Genomic DNA, 17,792 nt, shown 5'->3' with positions numbered 1-17,792 from the left:
GTCTCTGACATAAGTTGCTTTTGTCAATAAATGAAATAAACTTGTAAAAATTCCGCCACGTCTTTATGAACTGCTAAGTAGAGAGACCGTTGATCAAACGGCTGATCAAGCAAGCAATGAAAACTTTCAAGCAGTGCATATGGATTTCATAACGATCCTCACAATCTGCCGGCTCAGTGCTCAGAGTGTCAGTAATGTATAATGATAAGATTAAACGCTTAATTTTCAGTTAAAGGCATTTCATTATTGAATGCAGAGATGTCATTGTCTAGCTCAGTTTAGTTTAAATAGTATCTGTGAAATCAAATTGACGATAATCCCTAGAAATTAAGTGTCCCCAACTGAGCAAGAGGCGACAGAGGCAAGGAACCAAAACTCCCTCTGTGACAGAATGGAGAAAAAAACCTTGGGAGAAACCAGGCTCAGTTGGGGGGCCAATTCTCCTCTGGCCAGACGAAACCCAGCAGTTCAATTCCAACCCCAGCCATGTCAGATTGTGCAAGCGTCATCTGATTCCCATGGTCTTGTCCCAATGGGGCATTTTAATTTAGAATTTAATGTATTTGTTTATATTTGTGTTTTATTTATTATTTGCAGTTTTTCATTTGTATGATTTATTCATTTGCTATAATTGTATCTTAATACTCTTAATTGTAATGCATAGTTTAATGCATTTATTGTTTCTCGGTATATTTTTATAATATATATTTGTTTGTTTATTGTAATTTTAATTTATAGTTTAATTCATTAAATATATTTCTGTTGTATATATATATATATATATATATATATATATTATACTATTTATTATTTTATTCATTTAAGATAATTTATTATTTTATTCATTTTTCATATTTGTATATTATTGTTTTAATTAAAATTTTAAATGTATAAATGTATTATATTTCTATTTTTATATTGTTGCAATTTCTAACAATAATAGTATTATGTAGTTAGGTATTTTATTATATTTTTCATTATTTTATTTTTTTTGTTTTGTTTTATTGTATTTTAAATCAAGGTCTTCACTGGGTATATGTTCCCGGGGCTCATCCAGGTGTCCTGGCTTCCGCCTACGATCAGGGCCGCAGACATCATCACCCGGCGCCGATTCACCATCTGATCCAGACACAGACTGAGAAACAGAATAAGAAAGCAACAGACAAATATTAGCGTAGATGCCATTCTTCTTACGATGTAATGAGTACATCGTGTGTTATGGGGAGTGTTCCCGGTTCCAGTTGATCTAAACAATGCAGCCTAACAATCCTTTAACGGATTTGAATAACAGAAGCACATTAGTGTGTTATGTGTAAACCAGGTTAAAGAAATGTGTCTTTAATCTAGATTTAAACAGTGCAGTGTTGACAGAACCAGGCTAATGTGGTCATACTTCCTGGTTCTAGTAAGGACTCTAGCTGCTGCATTTTGGACCAGCTGTAGTTTGTTGATCAAGCGTGCAGAACAACCACCCAATAAAGCATTACAATAGTCTAACCTTGAGGTCATAAACGCATGAATTAGCATTTCTGCATTTGACGTTGAGAGCATAGGTCGCAATTTAGATATGTTTTTGAGATGGAAAAACCCAGTTTTACAGATGCTAGAAACATGACTTTCAAATGAAAGATTGCTATCAAACAGCACACCTAGTTTTTACAGAGCAGCCGTCAAGTGTTAGATAGTGTTCTAGGTTATTACATGTGGGGTTTTTAGGTCTGAAAATTAACACCTCTGTTTTTTCAGAATTTAGCAGTAAGAAGTTACTCGTCATGCAGTTTTTTTATCGACTATGCATTCCGTTAGTTTCTGAATTTCGTGTGTTTCACCGGGCAGCGAAGAAATATAGAGCTGATTATCTTCAGCATAACAGTGAAAGCTAACACCATGTCTCCTGATAATATCTCCCAAGGGTAACATGTAAAGCACACTGAAAAAAATTATACATTGAATTTACAATTTTTTTTTAAGGTAAATGCTTGCAATCAATTTATTTTAGCTACATTTACATAAACAAATTTTACTGAGAGTTAGTCAACTAAATTTTATTATTTAAATGTAGCTAAAATAAATTGATTGCAACCACTTACCCTAAAAAAAATTAGTAAATTCAATGTATAATTTTTTCCAGTGCATGAAAAGTAATGGCCCTAGTACTGAGCCTTGGGGTACTCCATACTGCACTTGTGATCGATATGATACCTCTTCATTCACTGCTACGAACTGATGGCGGTCAGATAAGTACGATAAATAAGTAACTTACACTGAATGTTCGCTGGACCAACAGATCAGTTGATGGCAATTTAATTCTGCTACAGTTATTACTGTCAGCCAATAGAAATAACTGTAATTAATCATAATTAATTGTAATTATTTATATACAATTCCCTTTTGAGCTAATTTGCTACACAGGTGTGATCTCATTGTTGTCATACTTGGCTATGGGAAAGTATGCCACTGACAAGCCCTGGTGAACTCCTTTGCCATCAATGCTGTATTAACATGACCTGTTTGAAGATGTTTTAATATGAAATGGTCCTGGCAACATCAAGGTCATGGGTTTGATTCCCTCAGAATGGTGGGATTCTTATGAAAATGTTATTTTTGAAGATTATTTAAAAAAAATTATTGGTTATGCAAACATTAAGGAAATATTAGGAGAATGTTCCATTTTATATTTTTGCACTTTTAAATGTTCTCTGAATGTTTTAAAACAAGTTAGAGAAATGTCCATCAAAAATGTTTCAGGGGAAAAAACAAAAACAGGAATGATGCATAAATGAAGTATAAACTTGTGCTATGATTTTGAGATCAGAGAATTTTGAACAAACATTCTATTAACATTTGCTACTGCAAGAACATTTGTTTATTACTTTGAGAGAACCTTACCAGAACATTGTTGTTAGCATTTACCAAAGTTGTAAGAACCTGAAAATGATATACCAGAGGCATCTTATTTCCTGGTACAGTTGTGCATCCCTTTTTCCTTTTATGTTAATTTCAAATGGGGCTGGCAACACCAAGGTCATGGGTTTGATTCCCACACAATGCATATGCAATGTAAGTCACATTGAATAAAAGCATCAGCAAAATGTATAGAACGTAAAATGACACACACTTTTTCAAAAATGAATTTTAACAACCCCATGAAATTGAGTTTGTGGTTTTTACCCAGCTAAAAACTAATGTTCTAAGAATTAATTTATTAATTAATTTCCCCTGAACATTCAAAACATTCAGTTTTTAAAATGAAATACATCTTTTTTCTTGTTTATATGAGCAAAGGGATAATGCATTGCATAATTTTCCATTTTCGGTTCAGTGTTCAAAATCAACTCCAAGGGGGCCAAATGTCTTCTTATGCTTCTAAGTTTTGGAATTCTCTCCTGGCAGACACCAGGGAAGCAAATTCACTAGGGACTTTTAAATCTCTTCTTAAAACATTCTATTTTAGGATTGCTTTTACTTGAGTATTCTTTTTTTTTTATTCTTTTTTTTTTATATTTATTGTATTTAAAGTGTGCTGTTTTCTCTGTTGTTATGTTTGCTTGTAAAGTGCTTTGAGAAAGCTTTTATTATTATTATAATTATTATTATACACCTAGGATGCCTTGTGCGTAATCATGGGCTAATTTTCATTTTTGGCTGAACTAACCCTTTCAGTGTTCATTACAAACCAAAACACTAGTATTTAAAACATCTGAGTTCGAAACCTGCCATATAAGGCGTGGATGCGACATAAACCTCTTACGATAATCAACACCCTTATTTACTTCTCAATAGATTTTGACAAAGATTCACATTTCCTCTTCCTTTACTGTGAAGCAATGCATCTAAACAATTAATAAGCAAGAAGCTGGTGCTGTTTTTCCAGATCTGCCTTTTTCAGATGAATCTGATAAACCAGTTACTATATTCAGACCTACACACAGGCATGTTTATGAAAAACAAAGATCATCAACTGAGCAACTAAAGGCACTGACGTCTGGACTAAAATAGCACTCTCTCGAGTCAGTTGTGCAAGATATTATTCAAACTACTTTAGTTTCAATGTTTTGTCTGTTTTGAATGTACAGTACATATAGCAAAATTGAATGCAAATGTAATTGTAGTCACTTTTATTGCTGTTAGTCTTGTATGACAAAGGAATTACGTACACTGTAAAAAGTGATAAGTTGACTTAAAAAAATGTTAAGTGAACCTGACAATTCACTTAACTTAATTTTTTAAATTATTATTTACTTGATAATTTTAAGGCAAGGGGTTTCCTCATTTTTTTTAAGTTAAGTCAACTTATCACTTTTTACAGTGTATATATATATTTATATATATATAATATTTCCATTTAGCTTTCATTATAGAATTTAAAGCTAAATAGAAATATATCAGTTTTAGTCATTTTCATATTTTCACTTTGTTTCATTTTTTTTACAGTTTTATGTTTTTATATTAGTTAACAATAACAATAGGGTCCAATGTTGCTTCTTCACAATATCTTCTCAACAAGTCATACAGGTCTGGAACAACTTGAGTAAATGATGACAGAGAGTCATTTTATGGTGGAGTATCTCTTCATATGTCGGCTGTTTCACAGTAGCTTTGACTTTGGCTCATCGTTTACTGTACATTTCTTTTTTTTAATGTGAGTTTACTGTGCATTTCAGTCAACAGCGTGAGTCTCAGCTGCTTTGATCATGCATGATGTTGGTCACAGGTTTGTTGATCACAGCCACTTTAACGTTCCCTTTAGTTTTCGGCATGAGCCAATCACATTTGAACATTTCCACGAAGGCCTGCTTAAAACAATCTCCTGATAACGTATAGAGTGGCAGGTTAAAAATGATGTTGAGTACAGCGATCGGCCTGGAGATGATATATGCGGCATGAGCCCAGCGGTCCTGCATGCAGTCGGTTTCCGGAGTGAGTTTCGTGTAGATCCTCCAAGCCCGTAGCACGTGAAAAGGGAAAAAGCACACAATGAAACATGTCAGAATCAACACGATGACCCGCCTCGCTCGAACCCGTTTGCTGCTTTCCTTATGAGGACCCTTCTTTAGCTCTTTTATGATGCGCCAATAGCAAAGACAGACCACGACTAGAGGAACCAGATATCCAAGCACGGTCAACACCCAACTATACGGCCACATGAACTCTGGGTTGTTGCTCGCGAGGTCCAAGCAGTAGGTTTTGTTGTTCTGCAGCTTCATTTCAATTTGGTTAAAAATTGGACTTATTTCTGCAACCGCCACGGCCCAACACAGGACGCACGCCAGCGTTCCCCAGCGCTTCTGCTTGATGCTGTGTGCGTGCGTCGGATGCACGACCGCCACGTAGCGGAAGATGGCCAGACAGGTGAGGAAGAGGATGCTGCCGTAGAGGTTGAAGTGGAAGATGAAACGTGTGAAGCGACACATGGTGATGCACAGTGGCCACGAGTCGTTGAGGCTGTAGTACTGGGTCAGGAAGGGCAAGGAGATCATGAAGAGGAGGTCGGTGATGACCAGGTTCACCATGATGATGGTGCTGCTCTTCCAGGGACGAACTTTGACCACGTAGACCAGCAGAGCGATGATATTGCCCACCGTACCTACGATGAAGAGCGCGCCGTAAAACACAGGCAGATAGTAACGCTTCACCACATCGTCCACATTGGTGCAGTTATCAATCGAGCTGTTACTCGTGCCGTAGTAAAGGTTGCTCATGGTTGTTCCTGCAGCAGGAATGAAGAAAAAATTGTTATAAAGCTCACATGCAACTGATGGGATTTTCACAGACTGTTCTTGTTTTCTGCTTCACTTCAAACTCTGATATGAATTCCTGGGATTTCTGGCAGGACTTGGTTCAGTTTCTTTTACCTGATTTCACACAATAGCCTCACGAAGGTTATTCAAACACTTCAAACACCGCAGTCTACATGTCTACTCGATTTAAACAATGAATTTCAACACTTATGAAATTCCAAGATGGATCTGTTGCCGTTTCAGTGTGAAACTGAATTGCAGGAATAGTTATTTCACATATTTTATATGTGGAATATCTATTATATTTTTAATAATAATAATAATAGAAATTACATATAATTGCAATTAAAATAATATAATTAAACAAGTATTATTATTATTATTATTTAGGGGGAAACATTTATATATATATATATATATATATATATATTCTATTATTTTTATTATATTAACCGCTAGCTTCATCAGATAAAAAGCAACATCTGCGGATTTCATTGCAATAATAATAATAATAATAATAATTTACTTCATCAGTCCAACATTGTTACATGTGGATTGAAAAGAGCTCAGGATCCTCTTTTTAACAGCATTTTTGTCATATTTTCCTGTAAAAAAATATCTAAACCACATGTTTTATTTATAAACACAAAAATATTATCAGTATTATAATTATATTATTGGTCAGGTTATTACTTAAAAACACAAAAGCAATAAAAATATTTTTAAAAATGAAAACAATATTTTTTATTCATTTATTTTGTTGTTGTTGTTTCAACTTATAGTGTTTGTACTGCCTTGAAATGTGAAGTTGTATTATAACACTACATTTAGCAAATTGCAGCAATCGTTTTTTACAGTAATAACTCGAAATACATTCTCTGAAAATATCTTTATATTGGCAGTTTTGCTTTAAGTAAATGTACTGTTGTTTAAAGGATGAGAAAAATACTGAGATCTAAAAACACAGTTCAACAGTTTGTTTTAGAAGTAAATGAATGAATACTTACAACAGGTGCTGGTGCTTCAGATTCAACCGCTGGTTCCTCAGTCAAACAGACTGCGGTGATCTCGTGAACCGTTTAAAACCCCTGAGCTGATCCTCCCTCTTCTACGGAAGAGTTCCTGTTAAATCTCTACTGTCTTATTCATTTCATTCCTGTATGTCACATCCAAATACCATCAGTGAACCATCTGACACACAGCAGGCCTACAATCCGTGAACACATGGGAAAATGGGCGGGATTTACAGGTACAGCCTACAGGTGTGATCTCATTGTTGTCATACTTGGCTATGGGAAAGTATGCCACTGACAAGCCCTGGTGAATTCCTTTGCCATCAATGCTGTATTAACATGACCTGTTTGAAGATGTTGTATCACTCATCCAAGACGGCAGCAATTATTGTATCATGTGTCATCTGAGTTTGCATGCCAGCTTTGATCAAATATCATGTGCAGGAGGCAGCGGTGTAATTATCAGCTTTACAAACACTGTGCCAAGAGAAATAAATAATGCTTAGTCTTTACTGGCATTCTATCCATCCTCAACACAATCCAAACTAATAAAAATATGTTCTAAAAACATTCTCGTCAAATTATGAAAACATTTTTTTCATCTTCTGAATGTCCTCCTGAACTGTCAGAGGATCCACTTAAAAATAAATAAATACATGTTTTAAAATTGTTTTTTCTTGTATGTGAATGATAAAGGAACATTAAGGGAATGTTTCAATTTATAACGCTGCACTTTTGCATGTTTTCGGAATGTTCTGATTTTGTTATATGCAAACATATGCAAATGATACACCAGAGGTACAAATATATTATTTATAATGGATTTTTGAAGGGTGTATCCTAATTTTCCTTTTATTTTAAAATTAAATGGTGCTGGCAACATCAAGGTCATGGGTTCGATTCCCTCAGAATGGTAATGAAAAGTTATGAAAATGTTATTTCTGAAGATTATAAAAAATATATATATTTCATTTTATTTCCTGGTAGAGTTGTGCATCCCTTTTTCCTTTTATGTTAATTTAAAATGGGGCTGGCAACACCAAGGTCATGGGTTTGATTCCCACACAATGCATATGCAATGTAAGTCACATTGAATAAAAGCATCAGCAAAATGTATAGAATGTAAAATGACACACACTTTTTCAAAAATGAATTTTAACAACCCCATGAAATAGAGTTTGTGGTTTTTACCCAGCTAAAAACTAATGTTCTAAGAATTAATTTATTAATTAATTTCCCCTGAACATTCAAAACATTCAGTTTTTAAAATGAAATACATCGTTTTTCTTGTTTATATGAGCAAAAGGACAATGCATTGCATAATTCTGCAAAATTTATTGGAACGTTGCTTTGAATGTGTTTTAAAACATTCTGAAATAAGTCTAACATTTAAATGTTAGATGAACACCCAAACAAAACATTAATAACAAACATCCCAAGAATATTGAATGAATAATGTAAAGTTTTATTTGGCAGAAATAGTAAGTGCTAAAGTCTTGGTCCAGTGCTATGATATAATAAAGATTATTGCCTGTTTAGTAAGAAAAAAAGTTAACTCTTTATATGTCTCTCCCAAACTTAGCAAACATGCCAGCGCTTGAAGGTAACTGAGCTCACTGAGCCATTTCATGAGTTAAATGTGATGTATTTAACTAACTACAAACACTGGGTGATAAAGGTGTTTGTGAATAGTGATATGAAGTGAGAGATTGTTACTGTTACTAACTTTAGACGAGCGTTTTCCAGTCTCTTGTGGCTGAAGATGTAACTGCAGGACATTCGTGAGATGGTGAGAGCTGGTTCAGTGTTCAAAATCAACTCACGCTTTTCTCACTGTCTTCAGTTTCAACATACAGTGTGTGTGTGTGTGTGCTTGTTAATGCTACATTGAGGGGGCCAAATGTCCCCACACGGACAGTAAACCCTGAAATTGTCAGTCACATAGATTGAAATATATTATTAATAAATAGATTTTCATATATTTAAATATCTTAAATTCAAATAGAAGAAAATATATTTTATACAATAAATGTAAATATATTTGGAAACATATATTAAAAATGTATTTAAATATTTGATTTTGGCCGCTTTTTAATATTTTTTACATGTATTAAATATGTGTAAATATATTTTTATTGGAAATATTTACATATATTTATTTCCTTTATATGTAAATACATTTTGATATCAGACTATGTCCATATATTAATTTCTAACATTTGTTAACATATTACATTTCCGTATATGAAAATATATAAGATTTCTATAAATGTAAATATATTTTAAAACATTCAAATATTCAATTAAAAAAACAAACATGTTTCATAGAATATATTCCTGTTTACTCAAACTTTATGTAAATAAATTAAATCTCCATACATGTAAATATTTTCATTTTATATAGATTATAATTTGCCCCTTCATAATAAATAGAATACAAACAACATTTGGACACTGAAAAACTGTAAAACTCTCCAGACTATGTAACTTAAAAACAGTGACAACATAAATTGACTTATTAATATAAAGAGTACATTTATCAACACCAGTTCAGCATGAACCAGCAAAAATGATGAATGCTCGTGATGTTTCTGGCACATAAATGAAAGATTATCTTTCTGTGAGCATCCAGGGTCAAAACATTATGCACAAATATGCAAGCCTTATATGGGTAACAGAGAAATTACTCTGGGGCGTGAAGAAAAAGTAATGTAACTAGTACTGTATCTAATTACTGTTGCCAGAAAGTAATAAGTAAAGTAACAATATTACTTTTGAAAGGAGTAACTAGTAATGAATAATATATTACATTCTTTGAGTAACTAGCCCAACACTGCTGTATTTAACCATTTAAGAGCCATCATTAACTATGCACAATTTCTCAAATAATCGCATGCTCCCCTACTGAACCCGAATCAAGCATTGTAATCAGCTAAGCAGGCCCTTAACCAACCCACTTCCAATAATTTATTGGAAATCATATGCAAAAATCTTTTGTTTTTTTTTTGTTTTTTCAAAAAAGAAACAACAACAAACAAACAAACAAAACAATAACAATCTCATGCCTGGGCTTCTATTATTGCCGGTTACATTGTTACACCAGTAGGTGGGAGCAAGGGACTGTCTTAATGAGTTAGTTAACCACTGAAAGAATACATTGTCCAGTAAGTTCCATGTGTGTACTGAAAAGCACTCACTCCTGCATTTGTAACCATATGTTGTGTTCTGTGAAACATTGTCATTCTGCACATGACTGCTAGGTGGCAGTATAATAATATGATAAGTAAAAAAAATATTGAAGTGACATGTGGCCAAGTATGGTGACCCATACTCTGAATTTGTGCTTTGCATTTAACCGATCCAGGTGCACACACCCAGCAGTGACCATACACCCGGAGCAGTGGGCAGCCACTCACTCCCCCACCTACAATCCCTGCCAGACCTGAGACTCGAACCCGCAACCTTTGGGTCACAAATTCGACTATCTATCCATTAGGCCATGACTGAGATAACAAGAAAGAGGGAGAGATTAAGAGAGTTCTAATGATTGCTGTGACTTGAGTAGTCTGGTGGTTCTGTTGTAATAAAATTCCAGTTGTTTAGAGTTAGCCCTGGACTTGGTCCTTTTCATCTGTAACACCACAAATTGGCAACGAGCATAACCCGCCTGCAAGTTTGTTTTCTTTGCTGCTGATTTCAAAATGTCTGTGAATGTTCCGGCTCCTGCAATGTTTCTTCCCTGCCCTGGGGAATCATCTATGCCTTTCGACATGTGGTTGCGGATGTTTAAAAACTACTTATTAGTGATTAATGCGACGGGGGATGCTTGGCCAGACGCCCTGAAAAGAGCTACATTACTCTACTGCTTAGAGACGGAAGGGCAGCGGATTTTCTATGCTCTACCTGAAACAGGTGACACTTATGCTTCTGCTACCAGTGCATTAGAGAAACATGTCACTCCAAAAGTCAAGGTCGTCACACGAGACTATAGCACAATATGTAGCTGCTTTGCCCTTGCTGCGACTTGTGTGGTTTTGAAGATAAAGCTGACGACATGATACGAGACCAGTTACTGGAAATTAGTGTGTGTGTGTGTGTGTGTGTCAAACTAAACCACCTTCTTTTTTGACACTTGCTTTTTAATTATTTAATGCAGTGCTATTTAGGCTTTTTTTCCCCCTCAATTTAGATGTCCAAATACATTTTGGGGAAACCCTGTATAATCCGTTCTTAAATTCAAAAATTGTCATTAAAAATCATTATTACTCTTCATTTACTGAAAGGTTAGAACATGACTCGATATTTCAGAGGTCCGTTAGTAAATAATTTAGATCACAGAGGATCAGCTGAGAGAAAAGATTAGGAACCCCTGCGGTTAAGAAATCATTAAAGAGTTTAAAAGAGACTCTGTTCAGTGTTTAATATCTCAGACCCTAGAGCTAAGTGCTCTAGTTTAACCACTAGAGGGAGTAATACTCACACTTAATTATTAAGAACTTAAGGATGAACGACAGACAGACAGATAGACAGACAGACAGACAGACAGACAGACAGACAGACAGACAGACAGACAGACAGACAGACAGATAGATAGATAGATAGATAGATAGATAGATAGATAGATAGATAGATAGATAGATAGATAGATAGATAGATAGATAGATAGATAGATAGATAGATAGATAGATAGATAGATAGATAGACAGATAGATAGTACAATATAAACAAGACATCATTTTTTATTTTAATATATAAAAAATATATTTTAATATTTAATATTACTACTACTTTAATGCTACTGCAATAACACTGTTTTAATCTGATTCATTGTTTCCCCTTTACCACAACACTGGAGATCTAACATGCAAAATTTAACTTATTATATAACTTAAAACAAACAAAACAACTGACAGAAAGAAAACTGGCTAGTCACATTAAAACTTAAAGGAATTGTTTAAAAATTCAAGCCTTGCGTTAAAATTTTAAAAAATCTGCCAGTTTATTTTATTGCAATAATGGGTGCATAAAAATCCAGCATAAACCTGTTCTGTGTCACACTAAAAAAATCAAGCAATCACTGTGGTGATTTGGCCAAGTGAAATCCTCCAAGCACGATAGACTGTGGTTTGACTAAAATAGGATCCGATGGCCTATTTTAGGTGACTAGAAAATGAGAGCACATTGAAAAGCAGGCCAGACTGAAGGGCAGGCCGGGTTTCTGCATCAGAAGACGTTGGATCTATATGCGGATCCAGCCTCTGATTGGCGTGATCTCAGATCAGAATCAGCTCTCAGATATGCTCAGGAGGGACCCGTCGGAGCGCTGCGGGCAGCCTGCTTTGATTTTTAAATTTTCACACTTAGACAGAAGGTGGGGACACCATAAGTGACGAAGCTTGCAGTAAACAGCACTTATCTTGGCACGGCAGCGTATCTTCGTTTGCTGTGCCATTACGCCCACAAATAGTGTGTGGCTACCTGCTGTCGAACTGGCCTTTTAGTGCCCTGCATCGCACAAACAAGCACAAAACCATCAACTGCATTGGGGGCTGTGGCCTTGTTATGCATTTAGAGGCTTAGTAGCATCGTCAAAGAATATGTTTGTTACAGGCTGGACGTATAAATCAGCTGGTGTTTATCAGGCCTGAAACATCATCTACACAAGTATGCTATAAGAGAGATTTCACACCTAAATATGTCAGAATGCAATGCAAACATGTGATTTGTTGCTAAATTGGGCGTAAATTGTTGGTCTGCATGTTTGTATTTAAATACCTGAAAGATAAAACATCGGTTTTAATGAAAGACATTACTCTTTCTAAAGCAAATTTTTTCAGTTTTGCAAACACCATTTCCCTTGATGTTTAGCTTCAAAATGTTACTAGAGTCAGTTTTCTGCTAGTTTTACTATATGGCAGAGCAACAACCTGAAGAAAATCTTACTGATAAAGATGATTCTAAATTGAGCAAGTGAGGAAAAAATAAAGGAATAGGTCACCCAAAATGCAAATTTGCTGAAAATGTGCTCACCCTCAGGCCATCCAAGATGTAAATGAGTTTGTATCTTCATCAGGTTTGGAGAAAAGCAGCATTGCATCAGTGTCTCAGCAATGGATGCTCTGCAGTGAATGGGTGCCGTCAGAATGAGAAAAAAAACATCACAATAATCCACACCACTCCAGTCCATCAATGAACATCTTGAGAAGCCAAAAGCTGAAACAAATCCATCATCAAGACATTTTTAACTAAAATACCATAATCCATAACAACGCTTCCTCCAGTGAAAAAGTGGTCTGGTCTGAATCTGGAGAGAAATCTGCACAGATCAAACACCGGTGAGTAATGCTTTCTCCAAATCTCATGAAGAAACAAACTCAACTACATCTTGGATGGTCTGAGAGTGAGCACATTTTTATTTTGGGGTGAACTATTAAATTGCAATTATGAATTCAATATTTATTATTTTTTAAAGGACAGAAATTGTGACAAATGCAACTGGTTTAATAGCACAGACTCTGGAACCCTATCGCCCTCTCGAGTTGAGGTTTGTTTATCGCCACGGTAACATAAAGTGCACTCTTATATGTCTACAATGGGACAAATGCAGGGGCCAAGCATTCACGTTTATGTACTTGCGTATGTAGGAGAATGTAAGTGCACACTCTCTGGATATCTGTCAGTATTCATGCTGTATGTATGTGCGTGTGCCTGATGGGGGATGTAAGTGTTGCGTGGGTTGGCTTGCCATTGGCTTTCCTCCCCATTTCAGTAAGTCTCCTCTCTCTTTTTTCATTCTCACGCCCTCGCTGTTGCCAACCACAGAAAAATCTCTTCTGCTGTTGTTCGAACCATCTCTACCCACCTAGAGCTGAGTATTCTGCGTCTTCTTGTCTTCACGTCTATATTTTACTCTCACTGTGTCTCATACAGAATGCATTATGCACAAGACAGTTATACATTCGATGCGGGGTCTCTCTCTATCTCTCTCTCTCTCACACACACACACACACCCACACACACACACGTTTGCTGTGGGATTCAGGGTGAATCCCTGCAGAAACAAGCATCATATGAATGTTTTCTGTCGGGCTCTGGGGTTAAGCACGAGTAAATGTCCCGTACACGTACTTCACTCTGTTTATGTGTGCATGTGTTTGTGTAGACAGAAATTTCAAATAATTAATCTAAATATTAATGAAATGAAACAATTACCATAGCAACAGAACTGAACTAATCAGAACAGACAGTGAATGATGGTTTACAAGTTTACAAAAGATGTGTTCTTTTATTTATATTTCAGTGTTGTGTGTGCATGTATATTGTGATTTATCTGTCATTCTGTCTATCTGTCTATCTGTCTATCTATCTATCTATCTATCTATCTATCTATCTATCTATCTATCTATCTATCTATCTATCTATCTATCTATCTATCTATCTATCTATCTATCTATCTATCGTTCGTTCGTTCGTTCGTTCTGACTGCCTATATGATTAAGCTACCAATGTTTAAAACTAATACAAAACACATCAGGTTTCTTACTAAATTAAGCTTTCTTTTAAAATGAAAAGAAATGATAATTTGCTGTCATGCATGTGTGAGATGTAGTATATGCAGACGTGATTCTCTCCTGCAGTGGTCGGTTCCTCTCATCTGATGGTGATCATTGGGTCTGCAGTAGCTGCATTAATATTTCACACCGAAGGAGTCAAAGGAGTCTTAACACACTGTAGTGAGCAGCAATGGCCAGACATTAAACAGGCACACTTTCTCATCTCAGGAATAACACTTCATCTAGTACGTGTATGCATGCACAGTCAAACACACATACACATAAGTTCAGGAATGAAACCATTTTTACACTGATTCATGTCTACAGCTCATGAATTTTGCAGTGTTTTGGAATGACCCCTGAACTAACAGGAATGTACTGATTACCTCTTAACCAGTGGGTTGTTTTCACAACTCAATTGCATAAGTGTGTCAAGGGTGGTGTGTGTATTTAGATGCATTCTGTGTGATTTGTGTTAAGGATTCATGCAATATTTGAAAATGAATCCCTTGCATTTCATATATACTGTATATGTTTCATAAAGCTTCATTAACATTTATACATTTAAACATACATGATTTATATATTTTTTATGAAAGATGAAATGCATTGCTATGCTTATCATATCCATCTCAGTCAGAACAGATCTGTGACCCATTCCTGGATCGTGACCCATCGGCTGAGAAGCACTGGTGTTAAAGTGTTACCCCAAGCTCCTCTGGGTCTAATGATTCCCAACCTCTGATGCTCAACAATTCTGTAATATTGCATCGTCTGTTACGTCTTAATCCAGGTCAGACGGGTCATCGACGGTGACGGGAAATCCTTCCATCCATCAGCAAATGGATGTGTGTAATACTCCAGGGAGGAGACGCAGAGGGGTTAAATGCACAGGTGGAGCATCTCAATCAATGTAATCGACTGATGTAATTGACAGTGCAGAGAATGATAGAACACTACCTGCCCTGCTGTTTGCTTCTCTTCTTCCTTTACTCCAGCTTTACTAGTTTCATAGCTTTTTCCATTCTCAGTTTAACCTTCTCTTTCTGAACATCTTCACAAGCCTCAAAAATCAGCAAAATCACATTAAAAGTCGGGAATCACAATTTTTATTGCTCATGAGTAGAAACAGGCTACTTTATGTAAAAGTGCAAATGTAGGGGCTAACAGCTGTCTATACTTACATGTGCGCTTGCGATGATCTAGTGGCAAAAAAAAAAAATCATACTAAAGAGGGTTAGGCCTACATCGAGCAGTATCTGACATTAAATTGGATGAAAGACCATAAAAGAAGATATTTATGCATAATTCCCACTATCAGAACATTCTGGCAAGGTTCTCTCAAAGTTATGAACAACTATTCTTCTAGTATTGTTACAGTTTTTCTCAATCGCTTTGGCACATTTTTTCAAAACAGTCGTAACATTGTCTTCAGTGTAAGGGCAATTGTCACAGCTGTTTGCGGGAACATCAGAAATGTATTGCATGTCTGCATATGGACCCAAAACATTTCATTCATGCTTCAAATCCTAGTTATTGTATCAGTGAATTGGCCAATGCCACCAAAATAAAAAGTGTTTTTGTCTTCGTGTGAGCCACACTGGTCAAAATTGGTATTCCATTTCATTCCATGTTATATAAAAATTTAATTTTGTTTGTTTGACTGCTTTCTCCTAAATGTCAATTTAGGGTTGTAACGTTCCTTGGGCAAACCTCAGATATATAATTCAAAATGTGGTCGATTGTAAAGATTGTGATTCCTGTTTCAATACAATGGCAATTAGGGTTGTAAAGAGGTGGACATTTTCTGGTACAAAAAATGTAAAGCCATATGCCAACTTTAAAACCATTCCATATCAGATATTTATGGAATAAACATGCATGTCTGACAGATTTTGATAATTGAAAGGATCCATTTGTATGTGATCACTCACACGATAAATGAATGTTTAGAAGTTGTGAAGAGATTGACAATTTCACTGAGAATCAACTCATCAGTTTTGATCAACAAGCCATGTGCATTTAGTCATTGTGCAAATTACAGACAATTGTACTTAAACATTTGCACACATGTGCCAATACACATGCAATTTGCCTAAATCAATAAGGAATTCAAATCTGATGTGAACAAGAAACAAATTGTTCAGACATCTGAAATTACTATTTTTAAACGTTAATACTTACTATTTTTTTATATGGTTTAGAGAACATTTAAAAGTAACTGTCCCATAATGTTTGAAATTGATAAAATAGAATGTTCTGTTAATGCTTCCTTTAACATTCATGTAATGTTCTAAACTGAATATTTTGAGAACATTGACATTTTCATAAGTTAGCAGGTCATAAGTAAACGTTTTTAGAACATATGTGACCCTAGACCACAACACCAGTCTTAAGTGTCAATTTTTCAATTTATACAATTGAGATTTATACATCATCTGAAAGCTGAATAAATTGATGTATGGTTTGTTAGGATAGGACAATATTTGGCCGAGATACAACTATTTGAAAATCTGGAATCTGAGAGTGCAACAATATTAAAATCGCCTTTAAAGTTGTCCAAATAAAGTTCTTAGCAATGCATATTACTAATCAAAAATGAAATTTTGATATATTTACAGTAAGAAATTTACAAAATATCTTAATGGAACATGATCTCTACTTAATATCCTAATGATTTTTGGCACAAAATAAAAATGGATAATTTCGATCAATACAATGTATTTTTGGCTATTGCTACAATTAAGACTGGTTTTGTGCTCCAGGGTCACATATTTTTGTTATCAGGGATAGCGCCTTATGTGGCAGAATGGCAAATTTCGGTCACTGAAATTGCCTAGAAAAATGTCTCTGATTACATGCACATCTTTGGTGTACAAATGTAAAAATAATAATTTTATTTGTAATATGTAATTTTTGGTTACAATTTACTTAAAGCCTTTATGTATAATGCCTTTATGTATAATGCATTATAAAAGTAGTTTAATGCATTAATTATGCCTTATAATGCACCTTACAATGCATTGTACAATCTCATGAATAACTGTAACAACAATTAATACATTACAACACTTATCAATGCATTACTGTATGTCTCCATCTATGTGAGGACAGAAGCAACCAATTACTGCCGAAATTCAGTTTCATTCACTTGTCAGAGTAAGAACTGTAATACTGTAGGTTGAGAAACTGCAGAAAACACAGAAAACCAGCTATAAAGACGTCAATCTCACGTCACGCCATCCCTAAAAAAGAAAAATTATTCAGATGAACGGAAACATCTTTGCCCGAGCGACCTGGTCCACAACCAAGAGGATGAGTGTTAAAGGCAAGACGTGTTCATTCGCAAATGATGCAACTCATTAAAAGTAGACTTTCTTGAGGATTAAAAAGAATAAGATGACCCCAAGGATGCATATTTGCTGTCAATGTGCGTGGGTTAGCTTGAGCTTTCAGCTTAGGAGTGTAGAAGCAGTTTTGTCTCA

At 35.2% G+C, this 17,792-nt stretch overlaps 1 protein-coding gene across 1 annotated transcript; it reads right to left on the bottom strand.

Annotated features, from left to right (window-relative positions):
* Positions 1-4,446: 4,446 nt before the first annotated feature.
* LOC306873346 (2-oxoglutarate receptor 1-like) lies at positions 4,447-6,935 on the bottom strand. The gene is made up of 2 exons (XM_079422581.1): positions 6,749-6,935; positions 4,447-5,710 (listed from the first exon to the last, which is right to left on the bottom strand). Exon 2 carries the CDS (start codon positions 5,700-5,702, stop codon positions 4,680-4,682), a length of 1,023 nt encoding a protein of 340 aa, XP_079278707.1. The 5' UTR covers positions 5,703-5,710; positions 6,749-6,935; the 3' UTR covers positions 4,447-4,679.
* Positions 6,936-17,792: the final 10,857 nt, after the last annotated feature.

The sequence above is a fragment of the Barbus barbus genome (assembly GCF_936440315.1).
Source record: "Barbus barbus genome assembly, chromosome: 7".
NCBI lineage: Eukaryota > Metazoa > Chordata > Actinopteri > Cypriniformes > Cyprinidae > Barbus > Barbus barbus.
This window is presented reverse-complemented; position numbering and strand designations above follow the sequence as displayed.